Source organism: Schistocerca serialis, chromosome 8 (genome assembly GCF_023864345.2).
Source record: "Schistocerca serialis cubense isolate TAMUIC-IGC-003099 chromosome 8, iqSchSeri2.2, whole genome shotgun sequence".
In the NCBI taxonomy this organism is placed as follows: Eukaryota; Metazoa; Arthropoda; class Insecta; order Orthoptera; family Acrididae; genus Schistocerca; species Schistocerca serialis.
Genome location: NC_064645.1, coordinates 496,515,206 through 496,536,067, shown reverse-complemented (window position 1 = coordinate 496,536,067; position 20,862 = coordinate 496,515,206). Strand labels below are relative to the sequence as shown.

The 20,862-nt window shown below is 40.2% G+C and overlaps 1 protein-coding gene across 4 annotated transcripts in view; it reads right to left on the bottom strand.

The window, feature by feature from the left end:
• The window catches only part of LOC126416805 (eyes absent homolog 2), a 763,097-nt gene that overhangs the window by 29,347 nt on the left and 712,888 nt on the right, over positions 1–20,862 (bottom strand). For 3 of the 4 annotated variants that reach the window (XM_050084676.1, XM_050084679.1, XM_050084675.1), the window contains 4 exons: positions 19,584–19,757; positions 13,876–14,023; positions 7,829–7,935; positions 4,243–4,550 (listed from right to left, as the gene is read on the bottom strand). In XM_050084676.1, coding sequence (XP_049940633.1) covers positions 4,243–4,550; positions 7,829–7,935; positions 13,876–14,023; positions 19,584–19,757 — 737 coding nt within the window. The remainder of the gene's footprint in view (positions 1–4,242; positions 4,551–7,828; positions 7,936–13,875; positions 14,024–19,583; positions 19,758–20,862) is intronic. The other variant, XM_050084678.1, reaches the window with a different exon arrangement.

The window sequence follows — 20,862 nt, the reverse complement described above, 5'->3', positions numbered from 1 at the left end:
GTTTGACATTTTTGTCAGTTTGTGAAGGTCTCCCTGAGCAATGTTCACCCTCAGTGTGTTCTCAGCCTTCCAAAAATGAGTTGTGCCTGTGAAAAACTTGTGTTCTTGATAAGGAATGTTTCTCGTAGGCCTGTTTCAGCTCCTCATAGTTCAAACTCATGGATTCGTGAAGTTTAACACAAAATTTGGTAGCCTAATGTTGCTCTAAATTCTGTTGTTACATTTTTGTAACACACAACAAAAGCATGATCTTTGAATATAGCTGAAACCTGGACTGAGCATATGGAAAGGATGGACACACTGGTCTAAAAAAGCAGAACCACTACAGTGTTGTCAGATAACTCGTACGGTTGTCAGTCTCATTACTTTTTTAAACACCATGTCTATATTGTGTCACTAATTGACTTTTTGTCTTGTTCTGTTATTACACACTACCAGACCTTCTTTCCTTTATTGCAGCTATCATACACATGGTTTTGTTCTTATTACTTTTTAATCCAAAAAACTATGAAATGCTGCATCATGATTCATTGTCATAGAACTTGTCAATAGGACACTTCAGAAGTAACAATTGATATGTGACTGGACATGATCCCCTTTCTCATCTCACATCATCTGTTTTGATGGTGTAAAAATAGTATGATAATACTACCTGATAACATATCCAAATGTATAAATTATATCAGAGCAGTAATCTGTAAACCAGTCTGGTGTGGCAATAGAAGACAGCAAAAGGAAAGCTGAGGTTTTAAATTTCACATTTAAAAAAAAAAATCTTTCATGCTGTAGGACGATACAGACATACAATCATTTGACCACTGCAAAAACTTATGTGTTGAGGATACACAGGAAAATGGAACCCTGACACTGAAAACAGCTGAAAGAGTTGAAAACAAATGAGTCACCAAGTCCAGGTAGTATCCCAGTTTGGTTTTACAGAGGGTACTCTTTGGCAATGGCCCTACACTTAGCTTGTATCTGTCATGAATCTCTCGCCCAATTAAAAGTCTCAAGTAACTGGAAAAAGTTGTGGTTACTCCTGCATATAACAAGCATAAAAGAGTGGATCTGGAAATTACAGACCAATATCATTAATGTCAGTTAGCTTCAAAATTCTTGAGCGTATTCTAATATCAAATATAATAAATTACCTTGCGAGAGAAAAACTTCTATCCAGAAATCGACATGGATTTAGAAAGTTTCAGTCATGCAAAAATCATCTTGCCTTTTCTCACGCAATATCCTTCGAACCATGGATGAAGGGCAACAGATAGATTCCATATTCGTAATTTCTGTAAAGCATTTGACACAGTGGCACACAGCAGACTGTTATTGAAGGTCCAAGCATATGGAATATGTTGTTTGGTATGTGAGTGGCCTGAAGACTTTAAGTGATAGAACACAGTATATTGTCCCGAAAAGAGAGAATTCATTGGAGACAATGGTACCATCAGGAATGCCCCAGGGATGTGCTTTAAAAGGAAGCAGGGAGTGTTGTCTTGTCAGCAGAAAAGCAGTAACAGCAAAATGGGCCAGTCAGGAGAGCTCAGTGACTTTGAAAGTGGACTAGTCATCGGATGTCTCCCAACATAGCAGTTAAGAGATATGGTGCTAGATTTGTTATTGGTAGATTCAATCAACACAGTATTACATATATGTTAAATGAGCTCAAATGGGATTCCTTGGAGGGAAGAAGATATTCTTTTTTTGAAAAACTATTGAGAAAATTCAGAGAACCAACAATTGCAACAAACTGCAGAACGATCTTACCACCACCAATATCTCACACATACTACTGTAAAGACAAGAAAACAGAAAACAGGGTTTGTATGGAAGCCTATAGACAGTCATTCTTTCCCTCACTCCATTTTCTGGTGGGACAGACAAGTGAATGACTAGCAGTGGTACAAGGTGCCCTCTGCCATGTACCATATGGTGGCTTGTGGTATATGTGTGTATACGTAGAAATTATTATGAGTACTTTGGTTACACAGAACAAGCATGCCAAATTTTGTGAAGTATGTGCATGGTGTAAAAAATGGTAAATTTCATGGGCAATTCCAAATGAAAGGTCTCCAAAGTATCTGGGATACAGGGAAATTGTTTGTGTGGCTGTTGGTCACACTGTTGCAATTGATGCTTTCTCACCTCCAAATAAGCATGCATGTGCTTCACAGCCATTCAAATTGGAGCTTCCATGGAACATTACCAAGCATAAAACTCATACAGTAATTTGATTTTTGGGTGCACAAAGTGTTAAACTGGTTTAAATTTGTGACCAACTGACAGAAGCATATGGACAGTCATGCATGGATAACAGAAAAACTCACAAGTGGTGTAGAGAGTTTACAGCTGTTCATACTGAAATTCATTATGAAGAAAGGAGTGATAGGCCATCAATTTGCTATGAGATGGTTTCAAAAGTTGAAGAAATCATATGTACAAGTTGGAGAGTTACTCTGGATGCTCTCTGCATTTTGGTTCCTGAAGTTTCCCAAAGCACTGTCTACAGGGTTTTAATGGAAAAGTTGCAATGTCAGAAGGTGTGTACAAGATTTGTACTGTGAATGCTGACAGAATACCACAAAAGTCAATGAGCTGATACTTCTTATGAATCTCTTCTCCACTATGCAGACAAAAGGATAACTTCTTGGACTAGGCTGTCGCAGCTGATAAATACTGGGCATTCCGCATTACACAAGAGACCAAACAACAGTCATGCGAGAGGCAGTTTCCCTCTTCGCCCAGCCCACAAAAATTCAAACACAGTCTGATGGTAATATCTTGGGAACTGTATTTTTGGACTAAAGGGATACACTTGGTTGACTTTCTGCCTGCTGGGACAACAATAAATACTGACAGGTACTATGAAACGCTGGAAAAACTCAGAAGGGCAATTCAGTACTAGAAAAGAGGAGTGCTGAGCAAGGGTGTAAGCAATCTCCATGACAATGACTGCCCACACGTTGTGCGTCAAACTGTTGATGTCCTGCAAAACTTTGGTTAGAATATCATCACCCTTGCACCATACAGTCCAGACTTGGCACTGAGCAGCTACCACCTGTTCCCTAAGTTGAAGGAGCATTTGTCTGAACAGCAGTTCTGCTCTGACGATAAAGTGAAAGATGAGGTTCAACACTTGCTGAAGGACATGGTGATGAGCTGCTATGACATGGACATTGTAAAACTGTCACAGCGTCTAAAGATATGCATTGACCAAAATGGCAGTTATGTAGAAAAATAAAACATTTTTCAACTTTTAAAATGATGTAACTATTACAGAAATTAAACTGTTATTTGTATGTCTAAAAATATAGGAGACTTTACTTTTGGGGCTGCCCTCAAATAGTTGCCATTCTTCTGAGTAATTTTATTCCATTTTATTTCATCTATTTATGTAAAAGTAAGTAATATAACACTACTTATTTAATAGAGGCTAGAATCATAAATTAAAGTTTCTCATTTGAATAATGTGGAACAGTCATAAATATATTACATTATATGAAGTGTATGCGCAAATGTGAAAGTTTTTCACTGGCACAATGACAAAAATTTTGTGACCAAATGAAACTAATCACTAACAATACTTTATTTGTTCACTGATCTTGTCTGAGACATTTTTCTCATAAAACTAAAAATGCATCCTTCATTTATTGCTAGATAATTAACTGAAGCAGATGTAACACCCATATATGTATAATGTTGTCCTGGAAATGAAGCTTTAGCTTCTAAATGCATTATCAAAAAGCTGTAACCTATAAGTTGCAGTCAGAAACAGCTATGAGTGAAATGAATGTCAATAACAGTAATTTCTGAACCAAGGAACTCACGTCCGATTTAACTTACGGGAAGCAGACTTCTGACCACAGCGGCTGGAGATAGTGGTCATTTGTGGATGATGTTGCTTGTGCGAACATGTGTTTGTGTTTTCTTTTCTGAATAAGGCTGTGGCTGAAAGCTCAATATGTAACAGTCTTTTTGTTGTACCTATCTGCAACTCAAAATATCTCCTTTCTTACGAGTGGCAATCTATCCTTTTCATTATACTGAGAATACTATAGAGTGTGATAGAAGTATTTCAGACCTGTCCACAGGTATAGTCATCTAAATATTCTTGTCAATGATCATGAAGCAATGTTATTGAAAATAAAAGTATTGATAACATAATGATCTATGCCTCTGCAATAACACAGCACTATGAAGACATAGCAAATTAAAAAGGTTACATCTACAGTCACATACTTGTTGAGTGGTGCTGAAAGCCTGTGCTGACGTCGAGAATCCTGCAGCAGGTGTAGCTCCTGCTGAGCAGCTGTAACCAGAAGTGTTGTAGGCTGCATAGGCAGCAGCCGAGCTGCTGGCAGTGCTGCCACTGCCAACAGCTGTCTGGCCAGTGTGGTGCGAACTAGCAGCTGCTGCAGAATTCACAGCGGCACCAAAGGAACTTGCTGCTGCACTGCTGGCAGAAGTGTAAGCGCTCAGGTAGCTGGGCGAGCCTGATGACGAGGGACCAGAGCTAACTTTGCCACCAGTCAGGTTTCGAGAATTTCCTGTGATAACATGTGAAGAGGAAACATTCATGAAATATAATTTTTTCTTGAATTTAATAGGTATGGTGAGGAGGGATATTTTCATATTGATTTTGCTGCCATATAGACAACACAATAATCTCTGATCATAAGTTGAATGAGTTGTTTTTCTGTTGGTAGCATCCTGTGTTTACATAAATTTGAAAACTGAGAACTAATTTCATTTCTTTACATAAGTACTTCCTGAGAGTTAACATAAGAAAAGGAAGCTCCTTGCTTAAATTGTGGTTTTCAAGTTTGCTTTTTTAACACTGAAAGTACAGGCGCAAAGCCTCAACTTATGTAGGACTTTTTTTACATTGCTTGTTAAGAGAATGTTCACTGTGCTTGTCACTAAAAAGTAGTTGGTGTGCTTATTATTTGGGTCAAACTGCAGCATAGCTCAAATAAACTCTCCGTCTATCAACAGTTTTGTAGAGGTTGATAAAATGCAAACATTTAAGGCTTGGCCAGACAGAACATGTCCTGGCAGCATGCCATGTTGCCTAGAGCCACGGCAACTAGGCTGCATCACTGAAGTGCTCATTATTGCACTGTGTCAGTCACACCGAGGCAGCTTTTACACAGCAGCCAATGACCTGCCACTGCAGGCAGTACCATTTGTCTGAGAACAGAGATTAACCACTACGGCTGGCAGCTCCATGCAGCTGCTGGCACATTGAACTGTTGTGTTCTCACAGTGTTAGCTGAGGCAGCTATGGCAGGAGAGAGATTTGCATTGTTGGTGAGTGCGTAGTGCATGCAGTTGAAATCATGGAAATAGAAATAAAAGCTTATCTAGGAGATAAGGAAGTACAACTTCTTGTATGTTACAGGTGATGTAGATTACATTTTGAAGAAGGCCAAAGCATAAAGGGATACAGATGCTAAATTGAATAACAACATTAAACATTTCTGAAAATATTTCAATTTACATGCATGAAATATTTGACATAAAATGTCCTGAAGTACATTGCTGTATTAAGTACTGGAAATTAATTAGTGCATATTACAGCATAGCTTACATCAAGTATGTACATAACAGTGTGATCATAATGGAAAACAATACATAGAAAATTGAAATGGATAGAACGGCCACTTTTGTTGAAATCACACTGTATGCAAGGCAGGAAATTACATGTCTAATTTAAGTGAAAATTAATTATTTAGATTCACATGGTACTTTTAATGTTGAAATAAATTATTTCCATCATTTTCCGTAACATTAACAACCAAAGATGTTATTCCACATAAGAGTTTCATAATACAATACAAGCAATATCTCTGACCTTATGAGAAATATTTTTGGCACAATTTTGCCATTGCTCCAAAAAAATGTTGTTCCCATAAATTTTTACTCAGTGAAGTGTTTGCCTACTGAATTATGTATGATTAATGCAAAAATAAAAATTGGATCTTGGATACAGTTTTGAAAATGTGTCACTTGGTTCTCTTTTCTTTCAAGGTATTCAGCAATTCACAAGTAATACTGTAGTAGTCTTTCAAAGTGCCCATTATAGCAAATGCTACATAGCTCCTGTACTGATAATTTCATTACAGATACAAAGCTGAATAACTCTGTGGTTATGACAGGCTCAGTTTGTTAAAAGTGTTGACATGGACTGAATAATTTCTTAGGCAGTTGCACAAAAGATTTCAAATTCCAATACACAATTGCTTTACTGCCTTATGAATGATAGAAGGTTCTGCCTCAAGAGGAAATGTGACTGTGCTGTTTGTGCATTTAGATGCTAGGTAAGTGGAAAACAACATTTGATACTAAATGAAACAATAACTGGCAAGAACAATTTTTAAATTTCACAGCATGAATGCTCAATAGTGGAGGACAATATAATGGAATATAAGTTTATATTTGAGTCAGAACAGTAGCATATCACAAGAGGCATTTGTTTGATTTTAACTGTTAAAATCTCCCTGGTGATTACATTACCAAAACAGTTTTTATTTGCACCTGAGACCATGAAAACGAAGTGGAAGAACTAAACAGATGCATACATGAAACACATAGTCTGCAGAAGGTTCCACTAGTCAGGTCATGAACAGGTACAAATCACAGCCATGGAGTGAACATACAAGGCTACTGGATTGCACACTAGAAGCATGATCAGCCAAATGAAACAATCCTCCCTCAAGAAAGAAATGCAGTAACAAGTGACAGATAACAGCGAAAGATACTCAATTGAACTTTCAGTGAGTACAGTTTTCTCTCAGTCGGTGTTGCTAAAAACTAAGTGTAAAGAACAATTGCAGGAACATTGCGTGGACATCATAGTACCACCCACAGCACACATGAAACCAGCAACAAAGAAGATTAGAAAGCAGGGACCAAGTGCTGATGCTGAATGTTTAATCAGTTTCTTGCAAAACAACTTCAATACAAAGGTAAACATGATGAAGCAGATCATTTATCTTTAAGCTATGCAAAAACATAGAAATGTTTAACTGTTTGATCACAAGCTAAAGTACAAGTGGCACAATTATTTGCAGAAACTGAGTTCATGGAATTAGATGAGCAACATCCAACACATGTCTCTCCACTTTCAACAGACTTGCTTAGTGCTTAGCTCACTGAACCCCTGAAAATTATGTTATAAATACTGGCACGGCAAATGATGATGTACCTGCAAGCATGAGTCATGTTAACATCACCCTGACCAGGCTTTAAAACATTACACATTATTAATGTAAACAATAGAATTGTAAATGTTTAGAAGTATGAATACACAATAGAGTGAACTTGTCAAAGAATCTTCTAGCCTTTCTCTTCAGATATATTGATCTTTTCTAGTTTGTTGTAACTTTAATTATTTCTGACAAAAGTGTGTTGTGTTGAGTAACTTCTTGAAACACTTGCAAGGCATTCTGGTCTGAGCTGCCAGAGATAGCAGTCATGTGTGTGTGAGGTGTGCTTTGTTTGTGTGAATGAATGTGTGTCTGTTTCTTGTTCTGATAAAGGCTTTGGCCTAAAGCTAAACATGTAATAGTCCTATCATTGTGTCTGTTGCAACTCAGTGTGTCATCTTCAACAGTTTTTCATTAAATTGGTAATTTTGCACATGAACCTTTTCTTATAAAAATATGAGGTACATAAATAAACCAAATATATAATATAGAAATAGTTCAGGGAAAAATATGGAATAATGAGACTGAAGAGCTAATTAATGATGAAAGGTTGTTAAAACAAACAATTTTTGTTGTATAGAACACTGACATCTGGACAGTGCAGTGGAGAGAATTACCTGTAGTCACATAACCCTGCTGCAGCATGTTGTAAGCTGAAGTGTTATAGAAACTGGAACTCTGCATATAGGCTGCTGATGGTTGGCTGCCATAGGCTTGCTGCATACTGCAAAACAATTGCCAGAATCACATTAAATCATCTGTCTTATCTCACTCCCTCCTGAATGAATTATGAAACTGCAGTATTCAAATATCCATTGTTAGAGAAGCACTGAATCATCGATATGCACAAACAAAACAAAAGAAGGAAACTTGCTAGCTTTCAGAGTAGGCCTTTTTCAAGCTACAGTAAAGAACACACACACACACACACACAGTATGCTGGGGTGTTCATGCCTCTACATGGTGCCAGCTGGATGCACAGCTTTAATGAAGCATTTTGGCACTTGGTCTACATTGCAGTGGGTGTTGTGTCAGTAGGGGGGGGGGGGGGAGAGAGAGAGAGAGAGAGAGAGAGAGAGAGAGAGAGAGAGAGAGAGAGAGAGAGAGAGAGAGAGAGAGAGAGAGAGAGGAGGGGGGGCTGGAGACAAGGAGAGGAGTGGGGTGGGGGATGGAAGTGGGGTTGTGAATGGGAGTGTGAGTTGAGGTGGGTGGCAGGCAGCTCAGAGGGAGGCAGCCAGTTTCCCAGCTAGAAATGCAGCAGGGAGGGTTGGCAGGTACACGTGCTAGGCATGTGATGCATGGTTGTCAGAAAGAGCGAGGAGTGTCACACACTGAAGGTAATCTGTGGACATGACCTGGGAGGGAGTGACAGGATGGAGGAAGGAGAAAATGTTGGGTCCAGGGCTTAGGGAAAGTGGAGTACTGGAGACTGAGGCCAGGATGATTATGGATGTGAAGTATGTTTTGTGAGGATAACTTTCAACAGTATAATTCAGAGAAGCTGGTGATGGAGGGAAGTATCTGGATGACTAGTGTTCTGAAGCAGCCATTGAAATTGAGCATGTTGCATTCAGCTGTACATTGTGCTGACTGGCGGTCAACTTTGTTCTTGGCAACAGTTTGATGGTGGCCATTCTACTAGTAGACAGTTGATTGGTAGTCATAGTGATATAACAAGTTGTGGACAGTTAGTATATGTCATGGCTGATTGGACAGGGGGAGGAAGGGGGGGGGGAAGGAGGCAACCTCTGATGGGGTAGTATAAGACTGTGATAAGATTGGATTGGAAGTGCTACATGAGTTGACTGGGCAGGTCTTCTACCTTGATCTACCACAGAGGTATTATCTCTGTGGCAAGGGGTTGGGATTGAGAGTGGTATGTGGACAGCCTAAGATGCTGTGTAGTTTGGATGGACAATGGTAATTTCAGGCAGGATGAGATATAATCAAAGCCCTAATGAAAGATATGGTTCAGTTATTCCAGGCCAGGCTGATACTGGATGAAAAGGGGAAGTGCTCATTTGTAGCTGATTCTTGGGGGTGGCAGAAGAATTGGGGGTGTGTCAGGATATGGAAAGTGAAATCTGCTTGTGGACTAGGTTTGCGTGGTTGTGTGTATCTGTGAAGGCCTTCATCAGACCTTTGACATGAGGCAAGGAAGTTCTTGTCACTGCAGATACATCATTGGTGGGTGGTTAGTCAGTATAGGGAGGGATTTTTTGTTATGGAAAGGATGGCAGCTGTCAAAATTCAGGTACTGTTGGTCGTTAGTGGGGTTAATGAGGACAGTGGTGCAGATGGAGCCATCAGAGAGGTAGAGATCAACATCTAGGAAGATGGCACCCTGGGTTGAGGAAGACCAGGTGAAGCGGATGGGAGAGATATTGAGATTTTGTGAAGTAATGAGGATAGGGTGTCTTGGCCCTGAGTCCAGATCATGAAGATATCATTAATGAACATGAAGCAGACTAGGGGTTGGGAGGTTTGAGAGGCTAGGAAGGTTTGCTCTAGATGGTTCATAAACAAATCGGCACTGAAGGATGCCATGCAGGTGCCCTTAGCTGCACTGTGGATTCATTTGTATAGTGTCCCTTCAAAGGAAAAGTAGCTGTGGGTCAGGATATAGTTGGCAAGGTGTATGAGGAATGGCTTGATGAGTCTGGAGTCTGTAGGACATTGGGAGAGGTACTGTTTGATAGTTACAAGGCCATGGGCATGAAGGAGGTTAATGAATAGGAAGGTGGTATCAACAGTGATGAGTAGGGATCCAGGAGGTAAAGGCTTGGGGATGTTGGTGAATTGATGATGGAAGAGGTTAGTACCTTTGATTTGGGAGGTTAGGTTTCGGGCAGTTGGTTTGAGGTGTTGGTCAATAAGAGTGAAAATTCTTTCAGTGGAAGCATATCAGCCAGTTACAATGGCACAATTGTTGGGTTTGTGGATTTTGGGGAACATGCAGAAGGTAGGTGTACAGGGTGCTTTTGGTGTCTGTAGGGAGGCTGATTATGTCAGTATTTGTTTTCAGGTTGTGTATGGCTTGTAGTCCACCTGCTGAAACACAGCACTGGTGTTGTTTGTCCATTACTCCAACACAAGCAAGTTTTCTTTTTGCTGCCTACTAACTCAACATTTCTCCTTTTTGGTGAGTGGTCTCCTTTATTCCAAAATTATTCAAATATTCTGTATTTGGAATAAACATTAATGTCTATGCTTTAAATATTTATACTAGCTGAAAAATATTTTTCTACTAACTTTTACAACTAATGTAAGTGGTGCTGTCAAGTAAGAGTAAAGATATTCTAAGAAAGAGAGGTCAACTTTTCATAAACTAAAAACAACTCGAAGGGAAGATTAGGATTTCATGGTATTTTCATGCTGGAGTCACTAAAGACAAAGCACAATTTCACTTTAGTAAAGACTATCTAGAACATCTGAAGCATTAAAAACACCAAATGGTTCAAATGGCTCTGAGCGCTATGGGACTTAACATCTGAGGTCATCAGTCCCCTAGAACCTAGAACCACTTAAACCTAACTAACCTAAGGACATCACACACATCCATGCCCGAGGCAGGATTCGAACCTGTGACCGTAGCGGTCGAGTGGTTCCAGACTGAAGCATCTAGACCCGCTAGGCCACAGCAGCCGGCTTTAAAAACACCATCTAAGTTCTTGATAAAGACCCATTAACAGGAGCAGAGATAAATTTGAAATGGTCCACACAACCATAACTGGACCTTGATGTTTATGTTGTATACACTGTCGAACTAGGAAGTTCAGAGATTGATTTTACTGGTATACAAGTTATGTCAGAACAGTAACCACAGTGGCAGCTTGAATTAGGAACTGTAAACAACAGATGTGCATTTGACCAAAAGATGTGCATTTGATCAGTCAGTTGTGAGCAGGCAGTGTTAAATAGTGGATGTGTGGATATAGTGTGTCAACACTGCCGTGATACAAAAAAAAAATGAAGTAACACAATGAAAACAATCAATATTAAGCTTTGTGACAGGCCACAGATTTTCTTCCTTGACAAAATTATTCACTCGTTTACATCAATATGGCAGGTGGCAATTCATTGACAGGATATCAGGAATGCAAAACTTGTTTATGAAGAAGGAGTCCAATTACAAAATGTTAGACTGATGTGAGGCAGTGATTAATGCGTAGTATGCTAATTCAGTTTTAAAACATTCAAATCATCTGCATTAAGTTTTCCTTTGTTATGCCAATCTATTACATCCAAGAAGTCTATGTGGCAGATTTCCTAACTCAAATGAGTTAGTGCAACATATTTTATGACCTCCTGTTGACAAGATGATGTACTTGTACATGTCACATTAGAGCACAACAATAACAGGAAGACCTCTGACAACAACTCTAAACAAAGATGGATTATTAAGAACAGATTTGAACTACAGTATATACAGAAGCAAACAATTTTCTAAATTTCCATGAATTATTTGTGAGAAGAGCAGGAAGTATGCTCAATAATGTGACAAGAGTGTTGTTGCTGTTATGGTATTCAGTCTGAAGACTGGTCTGATGCTAGGCTATTCTGTGCAAGCCTCCTCATCTCTGCATAACATTTGCAATATACATCCATTAGAGCCCATTTATTGTATTCAAGGTTTGGTCTTCCTCTACAATTTTTACTCTCCACACCCACACCTACCCCCATTACCAAACTGACAGTTCCCCAATGCCTCAAGATATCTGCTATCAAGTGATCCATTCTCTTAGTCAAGTTGTGCCACAATTTTTTTCCACCAATTTGATTCAGTACCTTGTAATTTTTTATTTGATCTATCCACCTGATCTTCAACATTGCAAAAGCTTCTATTCTCTTCTTGTCTGAACTGTTTATTGTCCAAATTTAATTTCCATACAAGGTTACACTCAGACAATTACCTCCTGGATAGACTGCCTAATACTTTAAAATTTATATTAGATGTTAACAAATTCTTCTTTTTGAGAAATGGTTTTCTTGCTATTGCCAGTCTGCCTTTCATATCCTCTCTACTTTGACCATTGCCAGACATTTTGCTGTTCAAATAGCGAAAGTCATCTGCTACTTTTAGTGTCTCATTTCCTAATCTAATTTCCTCATTATCACCTAATATAATTCGATTACAGCCCTTGTTTTATTTTTGGCGATGTTCATCTTACAATCTCTTTTCATGACACTATCCATTCAGTTCAACTACTCCTCCAAGCCCTTTTTGTCATCTCTAACAGAACTACAATGTTGTTGGTAAACTGCTAAGATTTTATTCCTTCGCCCTGAACTTCAAATCCTTTCCAGTTTCTCCTCAGATTCCTTCACAGCTTACTCAGTGTACACATTGAATAACATCAGGAATAGGCTGAAACTCTGTTTCATTCGATTCTCAACGATGGCTTCCCTTTCATTACCATCAACTCTTCTATCTGCTGTCTGGTTTCTGTGTATGTTTGGAACACTTTTGCTCACTGTATTTTGTCCCTGCTACTTTCAAAATTTCAAATAGAGCAGTCCACTCAATACTGTCAAAAGCTTTCTCTAAATCTACAACTGCTATAAGTGTAGGTTTATCTTTCTGCAACCTATCTTTTAACATAAGACTTGGTGTAAGCACTGTCTTGCATGTTCCTACATTTCTCTGAAACCCAAACTGATCTTCTCTGCAGTCATGAAGTTTTTCCATTCTTCTGTAGATAATCTGTGTGAATGTTTTGCAACCATGACTTATTAAACTCATGGTCTGGTAGTATTCACACCAGTTAGCACCTGCCTCTTTTGCAATTGAAAAATTTACATTTGTTCTGAAGTCTCAGGGTATTTCACCTGTTTCATACATCTTGTACACCAGATGAAGTAGTTTGTCAAAACTAGCTCTTCCAAAGATTTCAAAAGTTCTGATGGAGTATCACCTAGTTCAGGGGCCTTGTTCGCACAGTGCTCAGTCGTCTTGCGATTGTACATTCTCATGACCGCTGCTACCAGCAACCATGTACAGTGGCTACATTCTTACCAAGTCTTTCTGCAGTATCACAGAAGGAATATCCAGCTTCTAGTAGCCCTATTACATGACCCCTTTCAAACACACTGAAGTGATGATAATGGTGTCTCCGTCACCTTAAAGACATTCTTGACCGACATCAACTTGTCACATCCAATCTGAAAGGTAACTAACACTCATGAATGTTACAGCATTTATTTAAACCAAATCTGATTTGCATCCTCACAATGGCACTACTAGTGCCAGTTTTTTGTGACAGGCATGAAATTTGATTAGACATCATCTTTCAGATGTAGAAACAAGCTTACCAACTTTTGTTTATGTCATGTAATTCCTTCTTTGTGTGCCAATGTTTTTCTATCAGCATGTTTTTCCATCAGCATATATTGCTCAATGCTCCTAAAGTGAATGCTTATTGGCCACAAAAAGTCATTTCAATAATATAAAATTAGGTACAAATAAAACAATTTAATTATTTATATGTTTAATGTGACTACTAAGTTCTAAAACTTACTATTCTTTCTAATGGAGATGGAATGAACTGATTTTCACATGAATAATTTTGAAAGAAATTGGTGTTGTGTATGTCAATAAAAATTACTATGTATTATCTGGTTGCCCGTAATGAGTTTCTTTTGCACATGGCATCCCTGAAATTACCTTGTGTAGTACTGCTGAGTTGGTGAAGCATAGGTATGTTGTGAATCCGAAGTGTTGTACGCGGCAGTTAGTGAGTCAGAATATAGACTATCTTGACCCAGTGATGAAGTTTCAGTCAGACCCGGGCTGCGACCTTCACTCTTGACAACTGTGAACGGAGAAAATATTTAGAATGAGTTACCACTGTGTGGAAATACTTTCCAAAACTTTTTGTCTGAGGATTCTACTAACATTTTTAGACTGTCAAAGTTCATAATTAATAACCAAATGGCATTAAACCATGAAAATACAAAAACTGATGTTATAGTCTTCTGTTTATACTCATTTGCCTCTACAGGCATATTTCTCTTGTTTTGCACAAAACTATTGTACAGAAATAATAGTGATGATAAAATTTTAATGAGCAAAATTCACAATGCTTGTTCAAATCATAGCCACAAATGCAAAAAACATCACACTGCATAAGACTGTGAGGTATATAGTTTGTGGTTTTTTACAGTTAACTTCAGGAACACAAATATTACTAATTAGCTGAAATGGTCATTCAGTCCTAGTCTAACAGCTTCCAGGGGCAACAAAAATTTGATTTTTCAGTATTTTGTCTAATTATTGACCAAATTTAAAAATTTAACTTCTGTTGGAAGCTATTTATTAAAAAGTACAATTTTATGTTAAAGTTCAACACAGTAACACAAGTACTAAATGAGAAACTTTATATATCTTAGGCAATTTCAGTTACGACATACAAATTCCCCATAATGCAATACGACCAGTATTTTAGAATGACAGCACTTTGCCACTTTCAACAAACTTTGTAAGTGATTGAAAATCATTCCAAAATTTTTATCGCTGACACGGCACAAAATTATGAAAGCAACAAAGTTTATTGCTTACTACATTTTCGCTGTTCATGCGATAAAACTTCAGCATCAGGCACAATGTTTTAATTTATCACTTCTCTAATACTAACTCTTGACAACATATTTTACAGACGGTATCCACATACACCACTGAATGTAAAATTACATCATTGTACGACATATAGTTCAGGAGATATGATGTCACAAACAAAAAAACGACGCACCATCACGCAATTATTCAAATGGGACGGAAATCAGTAGATGTGATGAATACGCACAGACAAACAAATGATTACCATTTACGAAAAATTGGAAGATTTATTCAAGATAGAGAGCTTCACAAATTGAGCAAGTCAATAACGTGTTGGTTCACCTCTGGTGCTTATGCAAGCAGTTATTCGACCTGGCATTGATTTACAGAGTTGTTTGATTTCCTCCTGATGGATATCGTGCCAAATTCTGTCCAATCGGCGCGTCAGATCGTCAAAATCCCAAGCTGGTTGGAGGGTCCTGCCCATAATGCTCCAAACGTTCTCGATCGGGGGAGAGAGATCCGGCGACCTTGCTGGCCAAGCTAGGATTTGGCAAGCACGAACGCAAGCAGTAGAACTCTTGCCGTGTATTGCGAATACATAGAATACATAGAAAGAAGGATCCTTTATTGTATGATTATATGATAGCGGAACAAACACTGGTAGCAGTTACTTCTGTAAAATATCTGGGCGTATGCGTGCGGAACGATTTGAAGTGGAATGATCATATAAAATTAATTGTTGGTAAGGCGGGTACCAGGTTGAGATTCATTGGGAGAGTGCTTAGAAAATGTAGTCCATCAACAAAGGAGGTGGCTTACAAAACACTCGTTCGACCTATACTTGAGTATTGCTCATCAGTGTGGGATCCGTACCAGATCGGTTTGACGGAGGAGATAGAGAAGATCCAAAGAAGAGCGGCGCGTTTCGTCACAGGGTTATTTGGTAACCGTGATAGCGTTACGGAGATGTTTAATAAACTCAAGTGGCAGACTCTGCAAGAGAGGCGCTCTGCATCGCGGTGTAGCTTGCTCGCCAGGTTTCGAGAGGGTGCGTTTCTGGATGAGGTATCGAATATATTGCTTCCCCCTACTTATACCTCCCGAGGAGATCACGAATGTAAAATTAGAGAGATTAGAGCGCGCACGGAGGCTTTCAGACAGTCGTTCTTCCCGCGAACCATACGCGACTGGAACAGGAAAGGGAGGTAATGACAGTGGCACGTAAAGTGCCCTCCGCCACACACCGTTGGGTGGCTTGCGGAGTATAAATGTAGATGTAGATGTAGACGGCATTATCTTGCTGAAACATAAGCCCAGGATGGCTTGTCACGAAGGGCAACGAAATTGGACGTAAAAATCGTTGATGTATCGCTGTGCTATAAGGGTGCCGCGGTTGACAATCAAAGACGTCCTGCTACGAAATGAAATGGCACCGCAGACCATCAATCCTGGTTGTCGGACGTATGGCGGGCGACAGTCATTGGTATCCCACATTGCTCGGGGTGTCTCCAGAAACGTCTTTGGCCTGGAATATTACCGACTACAGTAGAATTGTCTTCGGTGAAGAGACCCGCTTGGAACTGAGCCCCGATGGCCAGCGAAGAAGCATCTGAAGGCGCCCTAGACAGTGGCGGCATACCAACCTGTCTGTCACCCGCCATAAGGCCCAGCAAACAGGAGTGAGGGTCTGGGATGCCAGTTCTTTTCAGAGCATGATCCCTTTGGTTGTCATCCGTGGCACTTTTACAGCACAGCGGTACGTCGACGATATTCCACACCCCGCTTTGTTGCCCTTCATGGCAAGGTATCCTGGGCTTATATTTCAGCAAGATAATTTCCGCCCGTCCACGGCGATAGTTTGTATTGCTTGTCTTTATGCTTGCAAAACCCTGCCTTGGCCTGCAAAGTCGCCGGATCTCTCCCCAATTGAGGACAAGCATTATGGGATGGGCCCTCCAACCGTCTCGGAAGTCTGACGATCTAACGCGCCAAATGAACATAATTTGGCACGATATCCCTTAGGAGGACATCCAACAACTCTGTCAATCAATGCCAAGCCGAATAATGTTGCATGAGAGCCAGAGATGGACCAATGCGTTATTGACTTTCCCAATTTGTTAAGTTGTTTATCTTGAAAAAAAAAATCATCCAATTTTTCTGAAATTATAATCATTTTTTTATCTGTACATGTACATCACTTCTACTGATAGCGATTTCCATTCCATTCGGATAATTCTTTCGTGATGCGTCGTTCTTTTTGTCTTAGGATGTTTACAAAACAGTAACTCGTTTGTAAAGTAGTCACAAATATGAAGCTGTTTTACGCATGGGAATTCGATTCTTTAAGGAACTGGTTATGGGGGACGTTACTGATAGATGCTAAAAAAAAGACGCAATTCACTTATTCACTTTTACGTTCTGTTTTTTCTTGTCTGTATTTTAAGGATGCAGAGCGACTTTACCTCCTTTCAGCACAGGAACTCATTCACCCCTTCCTGTTTTTCTATCCCGCTGAACAAATTTTTAATTACCCTTTTTAGCTCGAGATTCGTCTTTATGTAACGTGGATGATCTCCCGTGGACAAACTGACTCACGAGTATGGTATGCTCTCATATGAGTGATAACATTTTCCTACAAAACTTCATTATTCTGTCTTGACTCCCTGTTCATCAGATGTGATCGATCTTCAGGATAAGAGGATAAGGAACAACAGAGGTCACCAGGCAAATGGGAACGCTCTGTCTGCACTACTGTTTTAGTGGTATGGTGGCAGTGAAACATCAGCAAAGGTTCAGCTGCAATGTGTGGGTGGCGTAGATATTATCAAGATATCTCTGCACGGACATACGGAAGTGAGCTGGAGCACCATCATATAGTAACCAGGTACCCTTCGTACCACCAAAGCACATGTTCCATCAGTGGAGGCAGGGTCGCCCGCAGAAAGAGCAGATACGCCGCGCCTGTGAAGTAATGTGGAAGGATGATTGGTCCCACGAGGCGATCTCCAATAATTCCCACCGACACACTGAGTCTGAATGTCTAAGTCTGATAATTATTCAGAAATTGAGGGGCGTAAAATCTGTTGGTTACTAAATTTGTGGAATACAATTTTATCAGACGAATTACATGGAAGTATGGTACCATCTGGTGAGCAAGATGTATGAGAGAGGCCAAATACCTTCAGACTTCAAGAAGAATATAATAATTCCAATCCCCAAGAAAGCAGGTGTTGACAGATGTGAAAATTACCGAACTGTCAGTTTAAAAAGTCACGGCTGCAAAATACTAACGCGAATTCTTTACAGACGAATGGAAAAACTAGTAGAAGCCGACCTCGGGGAAGATCAGTTTGGATTCCGCAGAAATATCGGAAGACGTGAGGCAATACTGACCCTACGACTTATCTTAGAAGCTAGATTAAGGAAAGGCAAACCTACGTTTCTAGCATTTGTAGACTTAGAGAAAGCTTTTGACAATGTTGACTGGAATACTCTCTTTCACACTCTGAAGGTGGCAGGGGTAAAATACAGGGAGCGAAAGGCTATTTACAATTTGTACAGAAACCAGGTGGCAGTTATAAGAGTCGAGGGGTATGAAAGGGAAGCAGTGGTTGGGAAAGGAGTGAGACAGGGTTGTAGTCTCTCCCCGATGTTATTCAATCTGTATATTGAGCAAGCAGTAAAGGAAACAAAAGAAAAATTTGGAGTAGATATTAAAATCCATGGAGAAGAAATAAAAATTTTGAGGTTTGCCGACGACATTGTAATTCTGTCAGAGACAGCAAAGGACTTGGAAGAGCAGTTGAACGGAATGGATAGTGTCTTGAAAGGAGGATATAAGATGAACATCAACAAAATCAAAACGAGGATAATGGAGTGTAGTCGAATTAAATCGGGTGATGCTGAGGGAATTAGATTAGGAAATGAGACACTTAAGTAGTAAAGGAGTTTTGCTATTTGGAGAGCAAAATAACTGATGATGGTCGAAGTAGAGAGGATATAAAATGTAGAATGGCAACGGCAAGGAAAGCGTTTCTGAAGAAGAGAAATTTGTTAACATCGAGTATAGATTTGAGTGTCAGGAAGTCGTTTCTGAAAGTATTTGTATGGAGTGTAGCCATGTATGGAAGTGAAACATGGACGATAAATAGTTTGGACAAGAAGAGAATAGAAGCTTTCGAAATGTGGTGCTATAGAAGAATGCTGAAGATTAGATGGGTAGACCACATAACTAATGAGGAAGTATTGAATAGGATTGGGGAGAAGAGAAGTTTGTGGCACAACTTTACTAGAAGAAGGGATCGGTTGGTTGAACATGTGTTGAGGCATCAAGGGATTACCAATTTAGTATTGGAGGGCAGCGTGGAGGGTAAAAATCGTAGAGGAAGACCAAGAGATGAATACACTAAGCAGATTCAGAAGGATGTAGGTTGCGGTAGGTACTGGGAGATGAAGAAGCTTGCACAGGATAGAGTACCATGGAGAGCTGCATCAAACCAGTCTCAGGACTGAAGACCACAACAACAACAACAACAACAACATGGAAGTAAAACAATTCATTTAAGAAATATGAGAGCATATACATTTCATCAGTGCTACAGGCCCCGCATGGCCTAAAACCGGTCCTGGGTTTGCCCACCTCTGCCCAGTACTTCCATGGGAGTGGCGTCCTTTTTTTACCCTCTTCCGTCGCTAACGCTTTTATTCGAATTACCCTGATACGACCAGCCTATTTCTGATTTCTAACTGATGGACGTTAAAGTCAAACTCGACAGTTACACACAGGGGAAGTTGAGGACACAGGTGGTACTGACCGCTGGACGAGTCCGGCATGGCCGCCCACGCGGCCGCGGAGAAGGCAGCTGCTGCCGCCCCCGCGCCGGCGCCGACGCCCACGGGCGACGCGCCGCCCCCGGACCCGTCGCCGCCTCCACCTCCGCCGTCCTGCAGCGCACCCGACGAGCCAGAGCCGCCGCTCGCCGGCACGCCTGCGCACACACACACACACACGGCGTCTTTGCATCAAAGCTCGTACTTGTGAGGCTAAAAAGTTTACTTAATGGTACCGTAAGACAAAATACACAGACAGGAATGTGAAGTGTTACAAAAAGTTGCTCTGAGCACTATGGGACTTAACTTCTAAGGTCATCAGTCCCCTAGAACTTAGAACTACTTAAACCTAACTAACCTAAGGACATCACACACATCCATGCCCGAGGCAGGATTCGAACCTGCGACCGTAGCGGTCACGCGGTTCCAGACTGTAGCGCCTAGAACCGCACGGCCACCCCGGACGGCGAAGTGTTACACCATAAACGCTACCAACTGATACCGTCAATATTCCCATCCATGTGGGATACGCTGATCAAAAGTTCATCCTTATGCGAGCTTATTCTCAGTACAGAAGAAAGCCATTCTTAGAGATGAAGAGTGGTGCGCTTGTATGAAAAAAGTAATGAGACCGCCAGCACTGCGAGTGATCTGGCAACGCTGTGTTGTTCTACTTGTGTAGACCGGTGTGTTCATCCCTTCCAGATGCTCTATACAGCCATCACATCATTTTTGAGAGCGCCATCAGTGAAGTTGTGTTTTTGGAGTGCGTTACGAAAATGGAACAACGGAATTTAGAGCAACGTTATGCAATCGAGTTTTGCATTAAAGTTGGGAAGCCTTGAGTGTGACCTCTGACAAGTAGGAAGAGGCCTACAGGGAACATATCTTGTCAAGAGCACAAATTTTTCGATGGCAAATGTCATTTTTGGAAGGCCGAGAATACGTTGAACATGAACCTCACTCAGGGAGACTTTCAACTTCAAAAATCTATGAAAAATGTGAACTTCTGCGTGCTCTTGTGAGATCAGACCGACGTTTAACACTAAGGATGACGGGTCACCTGCTAAAGTTGAAAATATTCACCATTCATCAAATTTTGACGCAATTCTTGCACATATGAAAGGTTTGTGCTAAAATCGTGCCAAAAAACCTCACACTGAACAGAAGGACGGTCGAAGAAACGTATGCGTTGATCTTCTTGAGAGGGTTGCCAAAGATCATGAATGGTTCAATCGTGTGATCACAGGTGATGAATCTTAG